This window comes from Xenopus laevis, chromosome 2L (assembly GCF_017654675.1).
Source record: "Xenopus laevis strain J_2021 chromosome 2L, Xenopus_laevis_v10.1, whole genome shotgun sequence".
NCBI lineage: Eukaryota > Metazoa > Chordata > Amphibia > Anura > Pipidae > Xenopus > Xenopus laevis.
In genome coordinates this window covers 9,734,766-9,760,437 of record NC_054373.1, presented here as the reverse complement: position 1 = coordinate 9,760,437, position 25,672 = coordinate 9,734,766, and the positions used below count along the sequence as shown (strand labels likewise).

The window sequence follows — 25,672 nt, the reverse complement described above, 5'->3', positions numbered from 1 at the left end:
AAGCCGAAAAATCCGCAAAATTTAGAAAAATTGGTAAAAAGGCGAAAAATTTGTGAAATGGCAAACATTTGTGAAACATATTGAAATAATTTTGAAACGCGACAATTTTTAGGAGCGCGACAATTTTTACACTCGCCACTTTTGTCCAAATGCATTAAAGTAATAAAATAATTTTGACATGCGGCAATTGTGACGGACAACAAATTTTTCCACGGTGAATTTTCGCATCAGTCACTCTAAAACATTTGCAGTCGGCGAAGTGCGTAAATTCGCCGTTAATCCACTCCTGCGAAAATAAATACGCCCATCAATAATACTCACTATAAAACAGTCATTTTCATTCTTATATTTACTGAACTTATGGTATACCACTATAGGTTAGTTACAGCACATATATTGATTTTTTCTTGATGGGCTTTTTGTCCTGAGCATATTCTTCATTTGGTAAAATAACTCTTTTCAGTTTTAATTGTTATGCAGGGTATTTCTTGTATTAGCAATCTTCATGTATATTTAATAATTAGGGATGCACTGAATCCAGGATTCGGTTTGGGATTCGGCCAGGATTCGAACTTTTTCAGCAGGATTCGGATTCTGCCTGGCCAAACCAAATCCGAATGCTAATTTGCATATGCGACTTTTTGTCACAAAACAAGGAAGTAAAAATTGTTTTCCCCTTCCCACCCCACCCTTCCCATGCAAATTAGGGTTTGGATTCGGTTCGGTATTTTGGCCAAATCTTTCGCAAAGGATTCGGGGGTTCGGCCGAATCCAAAATAGTGGATTCGTTGCATCACTAGTACTAATATTTGGCTTTGTATTTGAGACAGTCAATTGATTTTGTTTGCGTTCTTATGGAAACCTAATAAACATGTTGAAAAAGAAAGAAAATAGCATCATCTATGGGATCTGTTACCCATTATGCTTGGGACCTGGGGTTATCCAGATAAGGTTTCTTTCTCTAATTTCAATCTCAATGTTCACCTTTAAATTAACTTTCAGTATGATGTAGATACTCACATTTTTTTGAGTTTTATCTTCTGTTATTTGTGGCTTTTCAGTTATTTAGCATTTTGTTCAGCAGCTCTCCAGTTTCCAATTTCAGAAGCTATCTGGTCGCTAGGGTCTTGTTTACCTTAGCAACTAATCAGTAGTCTAAATGAGAATATAAATAGAAGAGGGTCTGAATAGAAAGATAAGGAATAAAAAGTGATAATAAAAGAACTATAATAAAATTATAAGCTCACAGAGCTGTTGCTTTTTATCTGCTGGGGTCAATGACCCCCCTATTTGAAACTTGGAACAATGTACAAGAAGGCAAATAATTAACATAAGAAATAAATAATGAAGACCAATTGCAAAGTTTCTTGGAATAGGCCATTCTATAACATAGTAAAAAATTATTTAAAGGTGACCCACCCCATTTAGTCTACTAAAAATAATTTACACAATAAATAAACCCAATAGGCTGATTTTGCTTCCAATAAGGATCAATTATATCTTAGTTATCCTGCATCTACACTCTATCCCCAGTTTGATCTGATCTACGCCCGCACCGTCCTGTCCCATCCAGTATGTTCCTGTTCCACTTCTGCTCCATTGTCTGTTCCTGTCCTGAGTCATCGCCCTCTTCTTCCTGCCTAGTCCAGTCCTGATCTTCGCCCTCTCCGTCCTGTTCTGCTCTGCTCCTGGTCCAGTCTGACTCATCGCCCTCATCAACCTGCTCCTGCCTCAAGGACTTGCCCTTCCCCCATCCCAGCGCCCCCTACCTAATTCTTGACACCAGGGAGAGCAGTCAGGACTAGTGATGGGCGAATTTGCGCCGTTTCGCTTCGCCGAAAAATTCGCGAATTTTGCGCGAAATTCGCAAAACGGCGAAAAATTCGCGAAACGGCACCGGCGTCTCGTTTTTGACGCCGGCGCCCGGCGAATTTTTTCTGCGAATTTTCGCGGGCGTTTCGCAAATTTATTCGCTGGCGGCGAATCGCGCAAATTCGCCGCGAATTCGCGCCTGGCGAATAAATTCGCCCATCACTAGTCAGGACCAAGGAGGAAGCTTTGGGGTTAAAGTCCAAGGGGTTCAAGGTACAGGCAAGGTTGAAAGCGAAGTCGGTATCCAGGCAGAGATCACAAGGCAGGCAGAAAATATAAAAGTCAAAGTTCAGGCAAGGTCAAAGTCCAATAATAAATCCAATAACAATTACAGAGCACCCAGGAATGTAAGCAAACAGAACCTGTAATCCGCCATTGAACTGGCGTCCTGGGCATCCTTTTATTTTGAATTTGGCGCCGTGCCATGTGACGTCATCACGCCGGCGTCATTCCGCTGGTGCCACTACTACCCATGTGGTAGCACTGGGCGCCGACATTTTTCAGCGAAAGTGAAATGACCCAAATTCGCCCATCACTATTTGTGACAGAACTAAATCTTTATTTAACACAATCACTTCATTTCAGGTGCTCAAAAGTTATTGGACAATCGGCTATTTGTGTGCAGTTGGGGGCAATTCATTCGTTATTTCATTATTAATGAAGCAGATAAAAGCCCTGGATTTGATTTGACGGGGGGGGGGGGGTGCTTGTATGTGGAAGATTTTGCTGTGAACAGACAACATGCGGTCACAGGAGCTCTCCATGCAGGTGAAACAAGTTGTTTCATTTAAAATTCATTGTGGTAATGCACAGAACCAAAATTTAAAAAAAAAATGTGTCTGTCCAAAGATTTATGGGCCTAATATGTTATTCAGCATCAAGGTTTCAATAAATTGAACTTACTAGCTCAGAGACAGCAGACAGGAGGAAAAGATCTGAGGTGAGTGGAGCATACAATATGGCAGTAAGATTATTGAAGTTAACCGGCTGTTGGTTCACAAAAACCTCAGAACTTATTTTTTGTGCAGCTGAGCTGAGTTTTCATTCAATCCCCAGTCAAATGCACCAAACCGTCATGGAGTTTTAACCGGACCAGATACAGTTTTTGGAGAATGGAGGCATAAAAACAGAGCCCTGAATGCCTAGCTTTATAATTACACAGTGAGGTATGCAAGGTCTACAAGGTCTTGTAAAAAGAACACAGTATATTCAGCTCTTGAAGGCACAGATATAGGGTTCTACAAGGAGTCCATCAGAACTCCTCCACAGCAGGCAGTGCAAAGAGTTAAAGGAGAGTAACCCCATTGAAAGTTTCTTCCATGACTATTTAAGCAATGGTTATATGACCCCTGTATCTGCTACATTGAGCTCTGCACAAGACTGAATGATATGTAAGGTAGGGGATGTGCAAGGGGCCACCAAGAATGCCCTTAGAATGAACGATTCTGGAAAAATGCCCAAAAAATGTAAGGATAGAAGGATATACCAATAATTGTAAAACCTATATGGAGAACTTTAAAACCATCACTTAAAGGTATTCTGTCATGGTTTTTATGGTGTAGTTTTTATTTTTAAATTATATTCTACATTGCAAATAATTCATTCTACCATAAACATTTTTATTTTTTAACCAACAAATGTATTTTTTTTATCTGTAATATTGGTGTGGAGGAGCCATCTCAGTACTTTGTGCCTGATTCTGAGTTTTGAGAAGGAGCCAGAGCTTCAGTATGGAACTGCTTCGAGACTGCTATTGTTTTTCCCTTTCTCATTGTTCTTCAGTACGACCCAAGTCATGCTCCTATACCCACCTAGTAGTAGACATGAAAGGATCACCCAAACAGGAAAAAGCAGGGGGTTTTTCCTGCTTATGTGCTATTCTCATGTCTATAGCAATAGCGTCAGAAACGTGTGGAGCAACCACACACACTTACTTCACCTAAATGTAGCTTGGTGCACGATGATAGAAGTTTCGGCACCCGCCGATGTAATCAAGAAGAAGAAATTCACCGGCACACAAGACTTCTGTTTGCAGGACAAGCCCATGCCATTTAATAATGCGGAAGTGCAAAGTTTCAGGCCATGCCCCTCTGAAATGTTGCATTTCAGCATAATTAAACGGTAAGGGCTTGTCCTGCAAACAGAAGACTTGTGTGCCGGGGAATGTCTTCTTTTTCTATTCTCATTTCTACCACTAGGTTGTGCTAGGGAGCACAACTTGGGTCATATTGAAGTACAATGCAAACAAATCCTTCACCAGAGATGTCAGGTATCTTGTTATCTGCCCATTGTTCTGTTGATAGGCTGCTGATGGGCTGCTGGGGGGGGAGGGGGGGGGGAAGGGGGTGATATCACTCCAACTTGCAGTGTAGCAGTAAAAAAAAAATCTGTTTGCTCTTTTAAAATTCTACTATTAACTGCAACAGTATCCCTAAAATATCCCTAAAATATAAAAAATTGTGATTGGCTAGCCCACTATCTATCTATAAATAAATAAATAAACAAATAAATAAATAAAGTAGTGCCTTCTCACTCTAGTCACTTCCTATTCCCTATTAAAGGAAAACTATGTCCCCCAAACAATGTCATCATCATCATCATCATTTATTTATATAGCGCTGTCAAGATACGCAGTGCTTTGTAGGTCTCTATTAAAAGATACTATGTAAAACAGCTCATGTGTAAAACCCTGCTTCATGTAAATGAACCATTATCATAATAATATACTTTTTTAGTAGTATGTGCCATTGGGTAATCATAAATAGAAAATTGCCATTTTAAAAAATAAGGGCCGTCCCCTGAGATTGTACGATTCACTGTGCTCACATACAGACCACATGTAAGGTCACATGAGCCAATTAACAGACAGAGTTCTGCCTTTTGCTTCCTCACTTCTTCATGTTACAGTTAGTGTTGTAGTATTTCTGGTCAGGTGATCTCTGAGGCAGCACAGATAGAGTCACGAAATGGTAGTTCAATGCAAGAGATGTAAAAGGGCAATATTTACTTAAATATATATTCCAGTTTGGTAAGATTCTTTAATATGTCATTCAATTTGATATAAACTATCTGTTGCTTAAATGTTCATTTTGGGGGTATAGTTTCCCTTTAAGCATGCATAGAAGTGAGCCAATCACAATCCTGTCTGTTTTCTTCCTATGAAACCACAGTCCTGCTATGAAGCATTGGTCCTCTGATTATGATTTACTACTAAAGTCCCCTGTTTAGGTCCACAAGCAAACTGTATGACTTTCCTCGACACCATGTAATGAGCAAATGTGATATTGTGTTTCTTCTCCCCTCTGTGATTCTGGACACATCACACATATACAGGGAGAGAAACCTCACGTACAAGAGAAATACAAGGTGGAAGATCCAAATATGTTACTTGCATGGCTAAAGTAACTAACAATGGAACTTTTGAGGAGTTTGGTTTCCTATCCTATCAAGCGGTGTCTCTGGGTTAGGACATCATATTTTCCACTTTGTGCTTTTCTCTCCAAATTTTTTGGTGATGTTACCCATAGTATCATATGTAAATGCTAGGAGCAGATAAGATGCAACATGTTCTCATCTCTTTTTTATGTTTTAATGTGGTCTACTAACTCGTGCTTTATAGTGCAACACATAAAAAAGACACCTTATGGGATACCATGTTTTAACGTCCATGTGTAAGATCCCTTACCTAGAAGGGTTAGCTGGGTGCATAACCTCAGACAACCTGCTCAGTGTATACATGCCTGAGATAAATCTAATAATTGAATTAGTTAGGAGAGCCTATTTCCTACTTTGGCTTTCAAAATATAGTACTAGCTATGTTTACTGACAGCCATATTATGTCTACTATGTTGGGCTTTGCATTTAGATAACGAAGCAACATAAATGAATGTGTTTCCCGGATGCAGTGCCAAGTTCTTTAGTAACCTCTGAGATTGGAATAATTGAATCAGCTTCATATGAATGTAATCAGTTAATCAGCTAGAGGTGTGGTGGCTTCCCCATTGCAAACCTGGGCTTCAAGAGTGTAGCACCAGCAAGGTAATCCTTTTTATAGCATTTGTTTCTATTTTATAAGAATACTTTTAATTTCTTTATAAGATGTCTTTTCCTTGGGGATTGTTCTTCATGTTTCTTATTCCTAAAATGGGTTCATTTGGATGTTTGCATGGAAAGCTTGAAATCATGGCTATAATTTGTGGTGATCTGGGTTTCCCGTATGGTCAGGGAAGCCCAACCTTTAGAACCCATGAGCAACATTCAGAAGTAAAAGGAGTTGGGGAGTAGGACAAGCATGACAAATGTTTCTGGGGTGCCAAATAAGTGCAGTAATTGACCATTTAGTAGCCCCTATGTGGATTGTCAACCTACATTGAGGCTCTGTTTGGCAGTACACCTGGTTTTTATACAACCAAAACTTCCCTCCAAGCCTGGAATTCATAAATAATCACCTGCTTTGAGCCCACTGGGAGAAACATCCAATGGTGGGTTACATGTCCTTTATGGTCTTTACAATCGCAGTCTACAGTGGTGTGTTTTGATACCTCCGTGACTGACCCGTGTTTATTTGCAATAGTTTATTACGTGATGTCTCTATCTGGGAGACTTGTGCTTCCATCCATTCCAGAATGCAGGACAAACAGACTTAGTAGGTCAAGCAGGTGTGGTCCTGTTTTATTTTTAGTTTGGGAAAATATTAATTTACTTAATATAGATGTCCCAGCCCACTGTCTATGTTGGCTGGATGTAGAGCTTTTGGGTTTTATTTTCTGTATATGTTTATTGTGGGATCACTTGTCCACTTATGGCACTTTCTGTATAACTGAATATTTGTGGAAGCAGGTAATAACCCTCATCCAGGCTAGCTTTCAAGGTATGGGTCCATCATATGATTCCTTGTGGATGAGACATAATAGTATTCTGTTTTTGTCTGTAAGCAATTGCAATATCCAATCAGGAGGCCAACGTAATCATATACAGGCCCCTTGAATGGATGTCTGAAGTGGTTTTTAGGAAGGTTCCTCATCCCTATAGTTGTAAATCTTTATATAGTTTGCCACTGTCTCATGATGGCATGTTCCTGCTGCTTGATTACAATGTAATTCTCCTACCGCACACCTGTAGCTCACCAATCCTGCAAGCTGGTGGTGCGTTCCTTCCGTTGACCCGGCCGGGTCCCTTAGCAACCAATGTGTAAAAGAAACGGATCCGCACACACATCAACGTTTTCGGGGGGGAACACCCACCCTTCATCAGGATCCTGATGAAGGGTGGGTGTTCCCCCCCGAAACGTTGATGTTTGGTGGCTGAATAATCGGTGTGTGTGCGGATCCGTTTCTTTTACACATATGTTCCTGCTGCTGCCTGGAGTTTTTCTGTTGCTCTGGGTGTTGATGCCTGACTTGCCCTTTTGTGACCTGGACATTTTATCCATTTCGTTGAAAATACTTGGGTGCACGTAGATCTCGTCCAACAAGGGTCTTCCCCTTGTTATGTTTTTCCAAATCCTGGGAGGTGTTGTTGCAGGTTCATTTCAGCTACTGTAGATTTGGGTTTATTGTAGTTCAAATAGTTTATGAGATCATTGTGGCCCAGGTCATTCTATGGGTCTGTAAGGCTTTAATGTACAATGGGTACAAATCTCTATTATGTTCTGTACTGCGTTTATCTCAAAAGTTAGAAGAATTTATCTTTTATTTAATGCTTGATATGCACCTGCAAGTTGTTTGGGATATTATCAACACAAAGATTATTTTGTTTTACTTACAGGTGTGCCAATAATATACCAATGTTGCAATTGCTGAGTAATGTGTTTACAAAGTGTGACGATGGCTGCAGCCTGGAAAGAATTTTTCCATGAATTCAATTAATGCCACGTCAATACAAATGGCTTATTGTTCTAAAAGAGGAACTAAAGGCTAGAACTAGAAACGCTGTATACACTGATCTTACTGGCCCACCAATAGGTTCACAAGTCCAGTAAAAATAATGAGCCTCGACTTTAAAATAGAAAGATCAGACATATCAGGCAATCACCAAAAATCACTAGTTGGGTGGGAATGGGTGGGGTCAGGGAGTGGGTGGGGTGGGGGCGGGGCATGCGTGGGATGGGAAGTGGGCGGGAGGATGGGGATCAGAGTGTGCTGGACCCCTCTGAAGATTTTTTTGCACTTGACGCACTCTAGTTACACCACCGGTGCACCGCATGCCATTTTTCCTTCTTCTTGATTTAGCAATGGAGGTGCCTTCAGAAATCTCCAGCCAAAATGTATAATCTTGTCAATCTTTGTTGATTCTGCCTAATGATTCTAGGAATGATAATGGGCAGGGTAAACAAATCAGGAAGTAGAACAGCATTCCCTTATTAAATATCACATGCATTCAACACCATTTGTGGCCAATTTATTAGAGCTCAAATTTTTCAAATTAACGGCGTTGAAAAAATTCTAGAATTTCCCGCGAAACGGCGAAAAATGTGTGAAATGGCGCCGTTTTTGACAAATTCTTTTTGACACTGGCGAATTTTTGGCAGCGAATTTTCGCGCCCGTTTTGTGAATTTATTTGCGAATTGTGTAAATTCACTGCGAATTCACGCCTACTGAATAAATTCTCCCATCACTACATCTAAAACCTGTTGAGGTCATGTAGAAGTCAATGGCAGCTGTCCCTGAAGATATTTCTTGTCATCGACATCTGCGCTGGTTTTCATCAAATAAATTTGAGTTCTCGCTGCAACAATTTGAGTCAAGTTTTCGGATCAGCACTTCGAAAAAGCTTTTGTCACAACTTTTTTTCTCACTGACTTTTTCGAGAATAATTATTGATAAATGTGTTGCATTCATGGATGGGAGTAAGGTCGACTTTGTTTAATCAAAAAAAAAAAAATAGATAAATGTGAGTTTTAGTAAATACCCCCTTGATGTAAACATTTTATGGCCTATTACTTGTATTTATTTATTGTTTTCATTTATGACATTTAGGGTGGTATTTATTAAAACTTTTATAAAAAATTCTATTCTTTTATAAAAAATTCTATAAAAAAAAATTTCACATTTTTTTATAGAATTAAATTCGCCCTAACTCACATTCACAAATTGTCCTAATTGATCAAAAATTCTGGTCAGAAAAAGTCTCCACTAAGTCACGCTACAATCCGTATCATGCAAATTTTTTTATTTGGACTCTAGAATTATGCAACTTTTTAAATTGTCACCAGATAAACAAAATTTTTTCAGATTATCAGCGCAGATTATAACTATGGCAAGAAACATCTTCAAATTGTAAAAGGGACATCTGCCATTGACTTCTACATGAGTTTGACCGGTTTGAGCTGAAGTGTATAATAAAGTGTATATTATACACATGGGCAATTTTGGTGCGATCGAACACGCTGTGCAAAAACGCTGGTTTCATGTTGACTGTAACGGAAATAAGGTAATATAGGGAAAGGTCGGATGAAGTCACAGCGTTCATCCAATGCGACATGACTGTCGGATGCAGACGCAGTGCTTCAGACAGACGTTTCGCGTCAGATCAACGCTGCAACACCATCTGACAATGCTATTACTTACCTTATTTCCATCGCATCTGACTTGATGCCTGCATTTTTGCGCAGCGAGTCGGATTGTGTCATAATTGCCCGTGGAGTTCCTCCCTAAAAATTTTTAGTTTTTCCCCTTTAAAAACTTGGCAACAAAAAATTGAGGCTTAATAAAAAGGCCGCTAATTGTGTTTTTGTTAGTTCCAAATGCATCCTTTTATTCTATTGTCTGCAAAAGAAAATGCAGCAAGTTGCTTCTAGAAAAATCTAATAAAATGCATAACAATGAAATGCAACTCAAGCAACTCATGCAAGTTCATGAGTGCAACCAGGCAGAATATACTAGAAAAAAATGATTTGATGGGTTTAGGTGCACTCAAACCTGTATGTGAAACGCCGAGCCATTATACATATATCCCACTTTCAAATATTCTTGAATTAAAGGGGATGTAAACCCAGCTTTAACACTGTCACACAGCGCCCCCTAGTTCTCTATAGAAGTTGCTGAAATATATAATTATAGATGCAAGAAAATGTATTCCCCTAATTAAAAACTTCATTATAAATGCAAAAGAATTGAACAATGAAAATACTGATTCCCGGGTCTGTCAGGCATTTTGCTCTTATCTCACATATAAAGATAATTATGAAATTTTTTCTTCATTATATGACACTGGAATCAAACATGGGGATAAAGGACAGACTTGTTCAGTGCTGGGAAACTGGGCTTAAAGCTTCCAACTCCAGTTGCAGGAACAAAGAACATGGAGCCGGATTTACACAGATCAGCTGGGATTCTCATTGGAGGATTTTTTACTAAAGCAGTTGCTTGTTGTGGTGATTTGGGGACACGTTTTATTGTGCAATATTGCTTTAAGAATACAACCCTGATGCTGCTGGACTACAACTCCCAGCATGCCTCAACCTTCATTATGGGGCAGATTTACTAAGGGTTGAATTTCGAAGTACAAAAAACTTCGAAATTCGACCATCGAATTAAAAAACTTCAAATTCGAATATCGAATTTGATGTTTTTTCAACAAATTTGGCGAATCTGCGGGCGAATAAAAATCATTTGATCGAAGGATTTTTAGCGATTGATCGAAGGATTTCTATTCGACCAAAAAAAACATAGAAAAGTGCTGTGGAAGGTCCCCATAGGCTAACATTGCACTTTGGTAGCTTTAATTTAAGTATGAAGTCGAAGTTTTTTTTTAAAGAGACAGTACTTCGATTATCGAATGGTTGAAAAGTTCAACAATTTTTACTTCGAATTGTTCGAATTTAAGTCGAATATAGCCTATTCGATGGTCGAAGTACCCCAAAATCTACTTCTAAATTCGAACTTTTTGATATTCAAGCCATTCACTTGAGCTTAGTAAATCTGCCCCTATATGTTCCATTTTTCTGGGATTTGTGGTCCAGCAACAACTGGAGTAAAGTTTTGTTGAGGAGTGCAGGGAAACAGGGTTTGCTACTTTAATTCTAATCATATTATTTAGGTCACTTGCCCCATTAGATTCAGCAATGCTCCAGTCTTTTTGGGAAAGGGATTTTTTGCCTCGATAAGAACAGTTTTTAATCATTTATCTTCTAATTTCTGCTAAATATTTCATAGCCAAATCTACATTTCATTTCAATGAGCATGCAGTTGCATTGTATGTTTTCTTACATGTATATATTATTTTATAAATATTAATTGTTTTCCGGTCCATTGTTTTTATTTCTAGATTTTGCGAATTCAGCACACGGCCTTCTGAATTTTGAGACTGAAATGGATGTGGTAGGTGGCTGTTGTTTTAACTAAACTAAATATATCTGGTAAGACTGGTAATGGAGTTTGTTCTCTATAAGAATCAAAACCAAGAATGTGAGTTCCTCCAAAAAAGTGTTCAGGCAGCAAGTAAAAAAATACAAAAGTTATTAAAAAATATTAGGACATGGCCTGACGCGTTTCATGCCTGTTGGGGCACTTACTCATAGGCTAGGTTTTTTCGCTATAATCTACATGGATATTTTAAATGAAAACACAGGTTTGAAGCTACAGTATGTTGCAATCAGTGATGATATAATAGCAATATGCAAAATGCCCCTTTACTGGAGCTTCCCATAGATAAACTATGGTCTCTGTTTCAAATGAGTCGTGGGTGTGTCCTAACGGTCCTTGTAAGAAGCAGAGTAGGAGTGGGTAGCCAATCACAGCCCAGCATATCTACAAACAAAGATATGTTGCAGTCCCCTGTTAGGTCTGCCTAGTTCCTGATTGGTTCCTGTCCTAGAGTTTTTGGAGAAATATTTGATAAAGAGGCTCAAAAATGCAACTTTTCTAAGCACATTCTTCTGTATTTAGAAAAGTATAATGCACTGGCTCATTCATGTTTTTTTCACACAATATGTCCCCTATAAATACACTACATTAACTTTCACAGACTTCAGTGAAGAAAATGTATACTGTACTTAGTTACGTCTGATAACTGTCGAAATTCTGTTGGCTTTAGCAAAATGCAAGTTCAGATTTGAATATCTTCCAGACAGGCTAAAACAACTGATTTACAGAGCAGACAATAGCTCTTGTTATCAGCATCCTTGTGCCTATGGACTGTTTAAAGGAACAGTAACATCAAAAAAGGAAAGCTAATCTGTTATCTGCTGCATATCCTGTTACCTTTCTCCTTTTTGGGTCTGAATGGCTGCCCCCATGGCTACACAGCAGCTTGTTTATATAAACTATAGTAGTACTTATCTGTTATCTACTGTGTATCCTGTGCTTGAATGGCTGCCCCCATGGCTACACAGCAGCTTGTTTATATAAACTATAGTAGTACTTATCTGTTATCTACTGTGTATCCTGTGCTTGAATGGCTGCCCCCATGGCTACACAGCAGCTTGTTTATATAAACTATAGTAGTACTTATCTGTTATCTACTGTGTATCCTGTGCTTGAATGGCTGCCCCCATGGATACACAGCAGCTTGTTTATATAAACTATAGTAGTACTTAGCTGTTATCTACTGTGTATCCTGTGCTTGAATGGCTGCCCCCATGGCTACACAGCAGCTTGTTTATATAAACTATAGTAGTACTTATCTGTTATCTACTGTGTATCCTGTGCTTGAATGGCTGCCCCCATGGCTACACAGCAGCTTGTTTATATAAACTATAGTAGTACTTATCTGTTATCTACTGTGTATCCTGTGCTTGAATGGCTGCCCCCATGGCTACACAGCAGCTTGTATATAACCTATAGCAGAGTTTCTGAAGCAAATACACCAGTCTTACCAGTGCAGGGCAACACTACATTATATTAGCATTCCTTTAAAACACTTTAATTTTTTTTTTGGTGTTACTGTTCATTTAATGCCCCATGATACACAATTACAGAAGGTTTATATTTCTCAACTTTGACACAGCTTAAAGGGGATAATTTGCATTAACTTTTAGTAACTTCAATTTAAAGCAAAAAACAAAAACAAAACTGCATATATCATATCTTTATCCCTTTAAGAAGGTTTTGTGAAATCACTTTCTGCTACCCCTTTTAAAAAGCATGTGGTTTTGTGAATATTTTTGTACTATCTTTTCTGGCTTCACAAAGGGCACCTTCTATGCTTTGATTATAAATGTATCATAAATGCACTTTGTTTTCCAACACACTTTTTTGCAAAGTGTTGCCTTATCGTCCTTGTCATATATATATATATATATATATATATATATATATATATATATATATATATATATATATATATATATATATATATATATATATATATATATATATATATATATATATATATATATATATATATGAATGAAAATGGAGGATGAGAACCCACCTAGGGACATATGAGTACCTAAAATTCAAAGAATAACCAATATACTGGATGTGCTAAATAGTGTATTTAAGTCCTTTAACCTTCAGTAACCAATCAGCATGTAGCTTTGTTTATTCTAGTGAAGACAGAATGTTGAAGAAAATATCTAATTGGTTGTTATAGATTAAGCCCAACTTCTTAAATATGGTCAAAAATGTTACGTTGTCTCTCCAAGATGCCTCGTTCAGGCTCATTAAAACGTAAATGGCAGTGTTCAAAGTGTAAAAAACAGGGAGCGCACAAGTATTTGCCATCCCACCCTCTAACTCACATATCATTCAGACGTGCAAGTAAGTGGCAAAAAACACCAACCGCAATGGGGGTTACACCCTTCAGTCAGACCAAGAAAGAAGTGGTCAGGCATGGGCGAATTTTTTCGCCTTGTTTTGTCGCAGAAATGACGCCTATAGACTTGTATGGCGTCGTGCAACAAAAAAAAAAAGATGCGCGTCAAAAAAAATTTGCAGAACGACAACATTTTTTTGACGCCCATAGACTTTAATGGCCGTTGGCGAATTTTTGGCGAAGTGAAACGGGTCAAATTCGCCCATCCCTTGAAGGGGTGCCTCAATGAGCACTAAGGGCTCTTGACATGGTCTCCATAACTGCCCTTTATTTTGTATGTGTTTTGCTTAACATAGACTGTCATCCAACCCAACAAGAATAACTATGAGCAGCCTGTACCACCTGTTTATGAATCAGTTCTCTATACCATCCCAGTGGAGCCCGCACCACCACCATATAGTGCCCAAGCAAATGCTGGCCAGATTGGAGCAGCACCTCCAAGAAGATCACCACCCTGGAGTCGAGGTAAGTGTTTTAACAAATGAAAGCTCAAACTTAAAGGATTCTGTCATGGGAAAAGTTTTTTGTTTTTTTTTCAAAACACTTAAGTCAATATTGCCCCTCCAGCAAATTCTACACTGACATTTTTCAAAAGAACAAACAGATTTCTTAATATTCAATTTTGAAATCTAACATGGGGCTAGACAAGTTGTAAGTTTCCCATGTGTCATGTGACTTGTGTTCTGATAAACTTCAGTTACTGCTTTACTGCAAGTTGGGAGTGATATCACCCACCTTCCTCTCCCCCAGCAGCCAAACAAAAGAACAATGGGAAGGTAACCAGATAGCAGCTCCCTAACACAAGATAACAGCTGCCTGGTAGATCTAAGAACAACACTCAGTTACATTAAGGGGCATATTTATCAAAGGTCGAAGTTAAAAAAAACTTCTAACTTCGAATTCAAAAAGAGCAATCGAACTGAGTTTTTTTTTTATTTATTTGCCTTCTACATAAGCATTAGATGGAGTAAAATCTTAAAGGGGAGTTAAACCTTAAACAAAATGAATGTATAACTGCACAGGCTGCTCTTCTTGGCACATTTGCAATATACATTATTTTTTTCTGTTTCAAAGTTATAAAGCTGTTTATAAATTCCTCAAGTATTGATTTTTGTAACCACAGCACCACCTGCTGGTCAGTTCCCCCAACCATACCGCAGAGAAGAAGATGTTCAGAAGGAAGACAGAACTGTTTTGATGTTGCTCTGCTCAGGAAAGAGATCAGAAAACGAAAGTGATCTTTCTCGTGTCTTTTCTGAGCAAGGTTACTTCAGAGCAGTTCTCTGACTTTCTCCTGAACATATTCATCTTCTTGACCGTTTTTTCAGAAGAAGTGGCCAGCAGGTTGCGCTGCTCCAAAAGCCATTCATTTAGAAGTTTATAAACCGCATAATAGCTTTGAATCTGATATAAAGTGTTTAGAAGAGCACTCTGAGCAATGTTACACCCATTTGTTTAAAGGATAACATACCCCAAATGTGAAAGGCCCCATCCGCTACCCTTCATAGTCCCCCTCCCTGCTTTCTCCAACTGCACATGCGTCCTGAAGAAAACCTAAGATATGGAAGATGGTGCCCTTGAGCTCCGCTGTGCTACTCTGCATGGATATGTGAGATTCACAATTAGGGACACGTTTTTCACTAATACACTATACGGAGCAGAAGCAGGGAGGGGGCACTATGGAGTGTAGTGGAAGGGCTTTTCACATTAGGGAGGTTTAGTTCTCCTTTAAGGTTTGCATATCCTTAAGGGCCTTACAAAGAATGTGGCTAGATAAGATGTACAATGTGTTTTGGGATTTTGCACCAGCCCTAGGAACCCTCAGCCCTATAGATGCCCATAGTAGCTCCCCAACTTTGTTTTCAGCTGAGGCACCGCACATTCTCAGTCTGCTTTTGGCTGCAGTCCTTTACTTGAGCTTAGGGACTGGCTCACAATATACTCAGCAGAAGACTCATGTATCTAAGTAACATGTAATTACATCACAGTAAGTAAAAGATGAATATTTGATGCAATATTTAAATCAAAGTGACAATATTGCTCAACCGGAGACTAGTCTGATGTAAACTGCCAAATGCACTGATTTCTATACAGTCATACAATGCACTTCTTTAAAGGGACACCAAAGGAATTTGTTTGAGTTGCTCAACATGTTTGGACAATACAACAGTTTCAAAACAATAATAAATCATACAAGCTAACCAATCACAAGGCAGCACGTCTCCTTAAAACAAAATTAACACCCTGCTCTGGCACTCTCTCTAGGTATACACTAAGGTGGTCATTTATCAAATTCCAAATTTTTCTGATTTTTTTTTAAATAAAAAAAGTCTGACCAAACTAGCATCCACAATTTGACCTTATTTATTATTTGAAAAAAAGCACATTTTAATTAGATCAGGGAAAAACTTGATAAAATTGAGCGAAAACCTGAATTGTGCAAACTTTTCTGCAGTTTTTACTCAAATCGATTTCATTTTTCAGATTTTTGCCTGAAAAGTCAGGCTAATTCCGTCGCAGACCACAAAAATTTCCAAATAGGATAGGTACCTATTCTGACTTTTTGCAGCCTAGGAATATAATAAATCTCAAAAAATTTGAGGTTGTTTTTCCACTAAAAATTCAAATTTTAGAGAAAAAAAAAATCTATTTTTTTTCGAGTTTTTGGCATTCCAACACCCTAAATCTAAATTTTTTTTTGATCTGGCCAAATACCAAATCTTTCAAAAAAAGATTTGGCTGAATCCCACCTTGGTGAACCTAGACTAGTACACCCCATGATATGGGCAGCAACAAGCCTTGGTCCCTTTCTTCCCCCAAATATTATTACCCACTTTTTAAATACTATAAAGGCGACAGCCAACATATTAACCATAAGTTAACCATAACATAACTTTACATTAGACAATTAGTAAACAGAGTAAAACCTATCCAAGTAACTCCCCGTAAATAGCAACTTGTGGAGATCACCTGTTCCCCCACCATATTCAGAACCCTAAAGACAGTCCCCTTATACCCCTCTCCTCAGACCTAAAACTTCCACATGACTCCTGTTCCCCAGCTCCCTTCCCATCACCCCCAAGTAGCTGTGACTGCTGATGTGCCCCATAACAATGCTCACATCCATCACTACCCGTAATAAGGATGAATGAGGGCTGCAAATGTAATATGGTGTCCATTTCCTTATAAGCACCCATGGCCAATCATTGGCTAAACTACTTCATTTATTTAGCTCTCGAATTACCCAAAATAATAAAAACTGGCTTTCTATTAACAATGTTTTTTTTCTTTGTTTTTTTTTTTTTAAAGGAAAGAAGATTTGTGTAATTTCTATTATAGTTGCTATCAAACTGTTAGTGATTGTGGCTGCAGTACTGATCTGGTATTTTGGTAAGAAAAAATGTTTATATTCTGTTATACACACAATATACAATACTCTATGTATATTTGTCTGTCTTCCAAGCTATTTTTAAAGCATTTGCACAGAGATGGGATAATTTGCTATACTGGCCGACTGCAAAAAGGTCTAAGCAAATTGCACAACCTCAACGTGTCTTGTAGCCATTAGTTTTCCATAGATTTTGCATAGATTCTCTGCAATACCCACTATAATAATAAGAGGGACTTCACATCCCAGAATCCATCACTTCACAATGGAACAAAGTTAGGGAAGGGTTGCATTACACTGTGAGCCTAAGGGGATTGGGACATCATCGTGGAATCAGTTAAGTACAAAAAAAATACATTTATATTTATAGTGTTTCTATACAAGTCCAACTGAATGAGCTCATTTTCATTTTAAATACCTACCCACATGTGAACATTTATCAGAATTATATCTTATGTTATGTAACATTATAAAGTAGTAGTTGAGGTTGAAAAGACCTGTGTCAAACTCAACTTTTTGTCTAAATGAAACCTCTAATTTCTAATTGCTACTTTATACAAGGACGGGAGAAATCCCATCTGTAGCCTCTCCAATTAGACTCAGAAGGGCAAACAAATCCTTTTTGACTCCCCAGGCCCCAGATCAACAAAGAGCTAATTTCAGTAGCCCTGTATTTTCCTCCTTTTCAGGCCACTTCTCAGTTGATTCAAGACCCACAAGTACCTCACAGAGGCTTGCCTGATAGTAGGAACTAGTGATGTGTGGGTTGGGCTTTTCCCGACCCAGACCCGCCCGCAACCCGACCTCCCACCACCCGCGCCCGCCTGCGCCCAACTTCAGGGTCTCTTTTATAGACCTGCACTGACCTGCCGATGATGTCACAAAAGGGGTGAGGCGAGAGGGGCACGTCTATAAAAACTCAACCCGGAAGTCGGAAGCCAGCATTTAGAAGGTCGGGGGTGGGGAGAGCAGTGAGAAGAGCTCAACCGCACCCGCAACCCGGAAAAAAACGTGTGAGGTCGGCCCAAACCCGCCCGACCCGCGGGAATGGGAAGCACAAAAGTAGGGCGATGCTAAAGAGCCCAATATTGCAGCACAGGTATGGGATCTGTTATCCGGAAACCCATTATCCAGAAAGCTCTGAATTACAGAAAGGCCATCTCCACAGACTCCATTTTATCCAAATAATCTCCATTTTAAAAATGATTTCCTTTTGCTCTGTAATAATAAAACAGTAACTTGTACTTCATCCCAACTAAGACATAATTTATCCTTATTGGAAGAAAACTATGTTCATCTAATGTTTACATGATTTTCTAGTTGACTTAAGGTATGAAAATCCAAATTACAGAAAGATCTGTTATCCGGAAAACCTCAGGTCCCGAAAACTCTGGATAACAGGTCCCATACCTGTACAGCGGGTTCGGGCAGGAGATAGTAGACAGATGCGGGTCAGGGCAGGCAGCGTAGAGTCACAGGCAATTGTTCAGGCACAGGTCACAAAAGGTAAATCAGAAGTAAGTAAAAAAGCTAAGATACCAGTCTAAACTCAATAACCAAGCAATTTGTAAATAGCACTTGGCTTCTTTAAGAGCTGGAGAGACAAATGTCAGTGTAGTGATGTGCTGTGTCACTATGAACAGACACACTTTAAACTGTAGATGCATTCTGGAATACATAGGTGCCTTGCGTTCTACTATGCAGAACTGGGGGACGACCGGAGGAACCAGCTCTCCCATAAGACACCTGACATTCCTTGTTAACACGGTTGCCATCTGTCTGGTTTCCGGAAGGGCGGGTGATTACTGACTGCCCAGATTACCAAATTAAAAAATCCGGATAGGACTGTCAGAAGTAAATGACACAATGGTTGGTCAATTACTGATCTCCATGTCATAGTCCCACCCCCTGATGTCACTGGGCCACCTCAAAATTTCACCATCCGCACCCCGAAAGATCATGGCCTCATCCCCCACCCAGATTTAGCGTTGCCAAAAGGAGGCAACCTTGTTCCCTCAGAGATCCCCTGACCAGAAATACTGCAGCTCTAACTCTAACAGGAAGAAGTGTGGGAGTAAAGGACAGAACTTTGCCCATTAATTGGCTCATGTGACCTAACATGTATGTGTGCACCTGGTTTGTTTGTGTGCACTGTGAATCGTACAGTCACACAGGGGTGGCCCTTAATTCTTCAAATGGCAATTTTCTATTTGGTATTACCCAATGACACATACCACTTAAAAGTATATTTTTATGAAAATGGTTTATTTAAATGATGCATATGATCTATTTTATGCAATAGATTTCTATATAGACAAACATGGTTGGGGGGGTATAGTTTTTCTTTAAGGAATGTTCAAAAGGAGAAAGTAAAAAAGTGTAAATCATACATGAAAGAAATCAAATTTATATCAACATTTTGGCACCCAGTCTAATATGCCAAAGATATAATAGGATTTATTTACTAAAGTGTGCACTTTCTCTTCATCTAACTTCACCAAAGTTCACCTCACTTCTCCAGTTGTATTTTCACAACACATCTCATATTTACTAAAAATCGTAAGAAATTGAGAAATGTGGTGAATTTTCTCCTGGTGGAAATTCTTTGTGAAAATTCACCAGTATATTTTTCCAATATATAGCAGTGGGGGAAATTCTCTAGAAATTTTTCTCTAGAGAATTTTCACCATGGAGAAAATCAGCATGGGAAGGGTGATGATGGGGATTAAAAAGTGTCTGCTATTTAAATAATGGAAGTTTGCCAGACTGAACCTTGAGAAATTTCTCTTTTGCAAAAATATGCACTTGTGCTCTTAGTGAATTGGGGAATTTTCACTGGAGAAAGTTCATCTGTAGAAGAGAGGTGGGTTTACACCAATGCAAGAAGAATTTTCACCACTGCAAATGTAATTCACTAAAACGGGCTAGTGTAGTGTCCTTTTAGTAAATTGACAATGTTGAGTAGTGATGGGCGAATTTGAGTCGTTTCGCCGGAAAATTCTCGAATTTCGCGCGAAATTCGCGAAACTGCGAAAAATTTTCAAAAAGGCGCCGGCGTCTCGTTTTTGACGCCGGCGCCCGTTTTTGACGCCAGTGCCCGTTTTTTCGAAAAACGCCGGCAAATTTTTGCCGCGAATTTTCGCAGGCGTTTTTGCGAATTCGCGCCTGGCGAATAAATTCGCCCATCACTAATGTTGAGGAAAATCTTAATTTTTGGTAAAACTACGCCAAATTTTCACTTTCACAATGTGCCCCAATATTTCACTTTTTAAAAGGAACTTCTCAGGAGCGAGCAGCTGACTTTACGAAGTCCTTACCAGAGCCATCTGCTGATATTGTTATACTAAAAAATAATGTTTTCCAATCTTTTTTTTTTTTACAGTCTCAAGATCCCTAATAATCCTAAACTCACCAAATTGCCAAACGTCATGTAGCCTCTCTCTCAGCTGTATCAGTGCCAACCAGATATGTGATGGGGCACAAGACTGCCCTTATGGAGACGATGAAGAGAATTGCGGTAAGGAATGAAACATGATCAGCATTTAATATAAGCAGATGTAATGTATGAAAGCATAATAATATATGTAATGTAATTAGCACAATGTACCATGCAGTATGCAAGTGCAAAAAAATGGCTGATTGTGGTCTTTTCTTACACTTTGTACACTAAAAGGATTATTTATCAAAGGTCATATTTTAGTGGGTTGTTTATAAAAATCCACATTTATCGCAATATTTTCTGTTACAAACTCCACTCAGGTTTTTTTTACACTTATTTATTATTACATAATCCCAAAATTTGCTTTATGGGAAAAAATCCAATGTTCACGCTTTTTTCAGATTTTTTATCCGATTTTCACAATTTTTTCAGATTTTTCCAGATTTTTGCATTCGTAGGTTTGGTAAATAACATCCAATAAAGTAATGTGATTTTTTTTTAACCTCTAATTAATTAGATTTTATTCACAATTCGATTGGTATGTTATTTATGAAAAAATTAGAACGTCTAAAATTTTATCAAATAGTCCAAACCTGAAAACTCAAATCAAATTCCCTCTTTTATGCATCAATGTTTTTTTGGATGCGCAACATTTTTTTCTCCCATTGGAATCTATGGCACCTCATGTTCGAAGTGAAACATGGCAAAAATTTGGCTCAATTAACATCTTCAAATAGTTCAAGGGACCTCTGCCATTGACTTCTACATGATCTTGGCAGGTTTTAGGTGGATAATAGTTATATTAGAACTGTTTCCAGGGTCGAAGTGTGATAAATCTCACACATTGAAATTCGAGTTGGTGGTTTCAAACTCGAATTTATGAGTTTTGACTGAAATTTTTTTTTTGAAAATACGAATTTACTATTCAAACCTTATTAAATCTGCCCCTAAGTGGTGCATTGAAAACAAGCCCTTGAGTCCCATGTTTGGGAACCATACATCTACACACTTGTTTACTAGCCCCTATCTGCTGATATTGTTATAGTAAAAAGTATGTTTTTCAGTAAAGTGCAGAGAAAGATTTTTTTTACATTCACAGAACCCACAGGACCCTTAATATTTCCGACCTTGCCAACCTGCCAAATATACTGTAACAGCTCCTACACCTGTATCAGTGCCAACCAGATATGTGATGGGGCACAAGACTGTATTTATGGAGACGATGAAGAGAATTGCGGTAAGGAATGAAACATGATTAGCATTTAATATATGCAAATGTAATGTATAAAACCATAATAATATATTCAATGTAATTTGTACAATGCAGTATGCAAGTGCAAAAAAAATGACTGATTGTGGTCTTTCTTTGGCTTTGAACACTAAGGGGCATATTTATCAAGGGTCGAATTTAGAGTTTATGGGAGTTTATAAAAACTCCCATAAACTCCCCTTAAAAAAAGGACCAATCGATAATTATTAAAAAATTTAAAATTTTTAATTTCGGATGATCGACCCGCAAACTCGAATCAAATTTGATTCAAGTTTTTTCACCCCAAAAAAATGTTTTTTACTTTTTTTTTTTAAAAGTCCAGCAAACGACTCCAAATTGTAGGAGGTCCCCCATAGGCTAAAACACCAATTCGGCAGGTTTTAGATGGCAAATAGTCAAATTTGAATTCTTAAAGGGACAGTACATGATAAATTTTGAATTTCGTTTTTTTTTAACTCAAATCGAATTTGGACTATTCTCTATTTGAATTACACTAAAATTAACTCAAATTTAAAATTTTTAATTTTCAATTTGGCCCTTGATAAATCTGCCCCTAAGTGGTGCATTAAAAATAAATCATTGAGTCCCATGTTTGGGAACTGTACATCTACACATGTGCTTACTAGCTCTTATCTGCTGATTTTGTTATAATTAAAAGTATGGTTTTCAGTAAACAGAGAGGTTTTTTTTTACATTCACAGGACCCTTAATATTTCCAACCTTGCCAATCTGCCAAATGTACTGTTATTATTCCTACGCCTGTATCAGTGCCAACCAGATATGTGATGGGGTACAAGACTGCATTTATGGAGATGATGAAGAAAATTGTGGTAAGGAATGATTTAAGGAACTTAAACTCTTAAAGTGCCAAAGATTGCAGAAAAGGGAAAAAGTTAATTGATTCTTTGGTCCAAATCACTTTTAGGAGCAGACGTGGCTTAGAGCCTTTTAAAGCTTCTGATCCTCTTCTGTTTTATTCCACCCAGAAAACAGCAGATTCATAGAAATCTGTTAATGCTTTCTACAAAACCTACCACCAACCCTGAATGAACTCAGTCTTACTCTTATATCCAATATCACCGTGGAATCATTTTTAAAACGCTTTTATTGATTTTTATAAGAGTTTCTAGTTTATTGCATTCTGCATTGTTCTTGGTTAAATGCTTTTGCCAATAACAAAATCTAAGTTCAATATTTTCAATGTTTTCATTTGGGGTCTCTATGTCACATAGTTTTGCATTCCTGTCCCTGGGCATAAAACTGTTCAGAAGACACCTGTCATTCATAATTAAGAATTCAATGAATAATAATACATTTCCCTAACTGTATCACAGTATTTTTCACTTGGTAATTTGTAGTAGAAAGACATTTTACTTGGTTTTAATTCATCACAAAATATATTCTCCAAAACATAAATGGTTTTCTGAGGTCAACTTACTGTTAGGGGCTTTTACCATATATACAATGCGGTGTTGTCAAAAGTAACCAGCATATCAGGTTACTTATAGTCACAAATTGGTTCCAGTATGACTGGCCAAGGATCCTACAGAAGTAGCATCCTCATTTGTTGCAAAGTTACAGGACATTCTGTACAGAACAAACCTACTATCAGGCGCTGTGGTAGGTCTGACGAATTAATAGCCTCCCCTATGCCTCTTACTGGAACTCAGAGCCCGAATGGAGACAGGAATAAGTCCAGGTAGAGAGTAACAGAGGTGCCGGTAGTAGGTGTTCAGCAGCACTTGTGTAGAAACCGAGTCGAAGTAGCCGAATAGGGTAAAACGAGGACGTAGTCAAGCCAGGCAAGGTCAGGAAACAGGATCTGCGGTACCGAGGGAGAATCCGAAAGAAGAGTCGATAAACAGGCCAAAATATTCAGGAAACCAATGGATCAGACAGTCAAAGTTCAGGAACGCTTAGTGTCAAGGCAAGATCACTTCGCAGTGATTTGCAGGCCTCGGCGTCCTTTTACGCGCTGTGCGCATGCGTCAAAAACGGGCGCGCGCCCGCGAACCTTCGTCCGCGCGCGCGCGCGACCAACTCGACGCGGACGCGCCGATGCGCGAAAATGACGCGACCTCTCGCGAGGGCAGACATCAGCACCAGAGGACTGACATTGCCCCCCCTCAAGGCGCGGCCTCAGGACGGGCCCAGGCTTAGCAGGATAGCGTTTGTGAAACAGCTTAATAAGCTGAGGAGCATGAACATTGTTTGTTGGTTCCCAAGACCTCTCTTCAGGAGAATACCCCTTCCAATGTATAAGATATTGTAACTGACCTCTGTGGTACCTGGAATCCAGAATTGCACCTACTTCGAATTCCTCGACCCCTTGGATAGACACTGGCACTGGAGGAGAAGAAGAACGACCAGGAAACGTGTTCTTGACAACTGGCTTGAAAAGAGACACATGAAATACTGGATGGATCTTGAAGGATGCCGGTAACTTCAGCTTGAAAGCCACTTTATTTATTTGTTGAGTGATGATAAATGGGCCAAGAAATTTCTGTCCTAACTTCTTGGAAGGGCAGTCTAATTTAACATGCTGAGTGGACAACCATACTTGATCCCCTACCTTAAATTCTGGACCTCCTCTTCTCTTTCTGTCAGCAAAAAACTTGTACGATCTCTGTGACAAAGTCATAGCTTGCTGGATCTTTTGAAGATTACTTGACAAAAAGGCAAGTCGGTCTTGTAGTAAGGGTACTGTTACTTCTCTGGGTAAGTTGGGTAATACCTGAGGATGAAAGCCGTAATTGGCAAAGAAAGGAGTCTCCTTGGTAGAAGAGTGCACAGAGTTATTGTATGAAAATTCAGCAAATGGAAGAAGTTGATACCAATCATCTTGTAGGAAGGAAGTAAAGCAACGAAGATACTGCTCAAGGGTTTGATTTGTTCTTTCTGTTTGCCCGTTAGTTTCAGGGTGAAAAGCTGTGGAAAAAAGAAGTTTAATCTTCAGGGACTGACAAAGTGCTCTCCAGAATTTGGATGTGAATTGAACTCCCCTGTCGGACACGATCTCATCAGGAACTCCATGTAGTCTGATGATTTCTTTAATGAAGACCTCAGCCGTAGAGGCAGCAGAAGGAATACCCGTGAGGGGAATAAAGTGCGCCATCTTGGATAAACGGTCAACCACAACAAAAATTGTATTAAAACCCTGTGAGGGAGGTAGTTCCACAATAAAGTCCACTGAAATAGATCCCCAAAACCTGTCAGGGACTGGTAAAGGATGAAGAAGTCCCATGGGTCGTGAACGAGAGAATTTAAAACGAGCACAGGTCTCACAAGAACGGACAAACAACCTACAATCCTTATTTATCCCTGGCCAAAAAAAAAGTCTTTTAGCTAAGTCAATGGTTTTCTTTGTTCCCAAATGCCCGGACAAAGGATGATTATGAACAAATTGAAGAACCTCCACACGAAGTTTCTCAGGAACAAAAATTCTATTCTTGAAGAAGAGAAAACCATCCTTTGGTTCTAGATCCGGGGCGGTATCAGAGGCAGAAGAAGCTTCTTTGACTCTAGACATAAGTTCAGACTGTAACAAAAGGAAGTTTTGTGGTAAGAGGATGGTATGGGTCTGTTCAGGGCATTCACCTTCTTCGGAAAACATACGGGAAAGGGCATCAGCCTTGCCATTCTTGGCTCCTGGTCTGTAAGTAATGTGAAAATTGAAACGAGAAAAGAATAAGGCCCACCTCGCCTGTCGAGGCTTGAGACGTTTGGCTGTACGCAAATATTCCAAATTCTTGTGATCCGAGAAAATTAAAACAGGATGTGCAGCTCCTTCCAACAAATGTCTCCACTCTTCAAAGGCAGCCTTAATTGCGAGGAGTTCCCTATCGGAAACATCATAATTCTTCTCAGAGGATGAAAGTTTCTTGGAAAAAAAAGCTACAGGAAAAAGAGAACCTTGGGATCCAAACCTTTGAGAAAGAATAGCCC

At 38.9% G+C, this 25,672-nt stretch overlaps 1 protein-coding gene across 2 annotated transcripts in view; it reads left to right on the top strand.

The window, feature by feature from the left end:
* The first annotated feature begins 5,808 nt into the window (after positions 1 to 5,808).
* Positions 5,809 to 25,672, top strand: part of LOC121393120 (transmembrane protease serine 2-like) — a 40,491-nt gene continuing 20,627 nt past the window's right edge. Inside the window, exons 1-7 of one of the 2 annotated variants that reach the window (XM_041581521.1) lie at positions 5,810 to 5,910; positions 11,141 to 11,193; positions 13,927 to 14,095; positions 16,940 to 17,020; positions 20,401 to 20,535; positions 21,557 to 21,694; positions 22,429 to 22,557. In XM_041581521.1, coding sequence (XP_041437455.1) covers positions 11,185 to 11,193; positions 13,927 to 14,095; positions 16,940 to 17,020; positions 20,401 to 20,535; positions 21,557 to 21,694; positions 22,429 to 22,557 — 661 coding nt within the window. In that variant the 5' untranslated portion in view covers positions 5,810 to 5,910; positions 11,141 to 11,184. Of the gene's footprint in view, positions 5,911 to 11,140; positions 11,194 to 13,926; positions 14,096 to 16,939; positions 17,021 to 20,400; positions 20,536 to 21,556; positions 21,695 to 22,428; positions 22,558 to 25,672 lie in introns of both variants that reach the window. The other variant, XM_041581522.1, reaches the window with a different exon arrangement.